Source organism: Poecilia reticulata, linkage group LG20 (genome assembly GCF_000633615.1).
Source record: "Poecilia reticulata strain Guanapo linkage group LG20, Guppy_female_1.0+MT, whole genome shotgun sequence".
NCBI classification, from domain to species: Eukaryota; Metazoa; Chordata; class Actinopteri; order Cyprinodontiformes; family Poeciliidae; genus Poecilia; species Poecilia reticulata.
In genome coordinates, this window is record NC_024350.1 from 25,073,115 (window position 1) to 25,074,877 (window position 1,763).

At 46.0% G+C, this 1,763-nt stretch overlaps 1 protein-coding gene across 2 annotated transcripts in view; it reads right to left on the reverse strand.

Annotated features, from left to right (window-relative positions):
• Positions 1-235: 235 nt before the first annotated feature.
• Positions 236-1,763, reverse strand: part of fars2 (phenylalanyl-tRNA synthetase 2, mitochondrial) — a 76,523-nt gene continuing 74,995 nt past the window's right edge. For both annotated transcript variants that reach the window (XM_008396840.2, XM_008396842.2), the window contains exon 11: positions 236-890. In XM_008396840.2, coding sequence (XP_008395062.1) covers positions 752-890 — 139 coding nt within the window. In that variant the 3' untranslated portion in view covers positions 236-751. The remainder of the gene's footprint in view (positions 891-1,763) is intronic.

Consider the following 1,763-nt stretch of genomic DNA (forward strand, 5'->3'; position numbering starts at 1 on the left):
TAAATATTTCTTCTGGTGAATTATACACATATTAAGAGAACGACCCGAGTTACCTGCTGTCCTTCTCCTGACTGGTACCTTTGTTAAACAGGGACCTTCTGATCTGTGGTCACCTGGGCAGGTACGTCGTTGGAAAGTCCAGCAGGTGGTCAGATTGATGGCAGGTTTGACCCTGAGGCCTGAATCTGGAGTTAAATTAACAAACAACTTAAGAATCAAACTCTTATGCAACCAGATTAGTGCAAACTTTTTATTAACTTTTCCTCTTTAGTCAACATTCTAAACATAATTTCCAAAAACATTTCAGATAAATTTCTTCCAATGTGTCCAAACAGCTGAACGCAGAAAAACTTTGTCCCACAAAGGTTCAAGAGTCAAATTCATTTTACGCAGAAATTATTTAAGAAATGAGTTTTATAGGTAATTTAACATCAAGTGCAGCTGGAAGTCATCAGGGTTCAACAGCCTGGTGTCCGTCCTCAGTGTCCGTCCTCAGTGTCCGTCCTCAGACCTGCTGGACAGCAGCCGTCCCACCAGACGGCTGCTGGCGTCCGACGCCCAGACCATGTATTTGGAAATTAGAGGCGACGCGTCAGATTCACACGTTGAGGCTGCAGAGGAGCAGAGGGAGGATGACGAAGAGCTGCAGCGGCGTGAGAACCGCCGGCAGCAGACGGTCAGACTCTCCCTGAAGCGCTCAGGCTCTGTGTGTAGATCTACGCTGCTCTGCGTGTAGATCTACGCTGCTCGGTCAGAACCGGCCCTGAACGCCCAGCTCCGCCTCCACCAATCGCTCGATTTGCTGGTGGACCTGCCGGACCTCCTGCTGGGTCAGAGTTCGCTCCATGTGGCGGTAGACGATGCGGTAGCAGTGGCTCCGCCGGCCCGTCCTGAAACGGAAACAACCGGATCGTTGGCTTCTACAACATGAACCTACAGATCCAGACGGAAATAATCTGTCCTTCATTTCTATTGATTCTGATTATTTTATGCTAACAGCTGTTAGCTCAGAGGTTCATAAAGCATCGTAATGAGATCAACACGTCATCTAATGATCTAACGCTTCCTGCTTTACTGTCGTACGCGACTCGACGCGTGTGTGTGTGTGTGTGTGTGTGTGTGTGTGTGTGTGTGTTCCTGTCTGATGTTTGTTGTAAACAAAGTTCACAGTGTTCTGCTGCTTCATGACCAGGTGTTTTACTTTCCAATAACATCTGACTCTTATTTCTTTATTTCATAAATAATCAGCCGACTGAACGTGACGTCAGCATCAGGTTTGGCTGCGACTGGAGGGAAATCATGACTGATTATCAGTAACTGATACCTGAACAGCTTCCAGTCAGACAGGTGAGTTACAAAGATCAACAGGTGGATGTGAAACTACTTCCTGTTGAAAGCAGGAAGCCTCGTCATGAACTTCCTGTTTACTCCGTTCTGTCCTTCCTCCTCTTCCTCCTCTATTCCAGCTCTTCATCATCTTGCTCTCTCTCCACCTCCAGTTGACATAATGACTTACAACACATTAAACCTACAATAACAAAACAACATGATCTCCTCTCTCTCTCCATTCATTCTCTATGTCGCTCGCCCTTCGCTCAGCGGCTCATGAATAATTGAACATCACTACATTTGGTGGAAATGTCAGAGAAGCAGAGGAACACTAACACCATCACACACACACACACACACACACACACACACACACACACACACACACACTGAATGGTATTTTATCAGATAGAGAGAATTATTGTTTAATAATT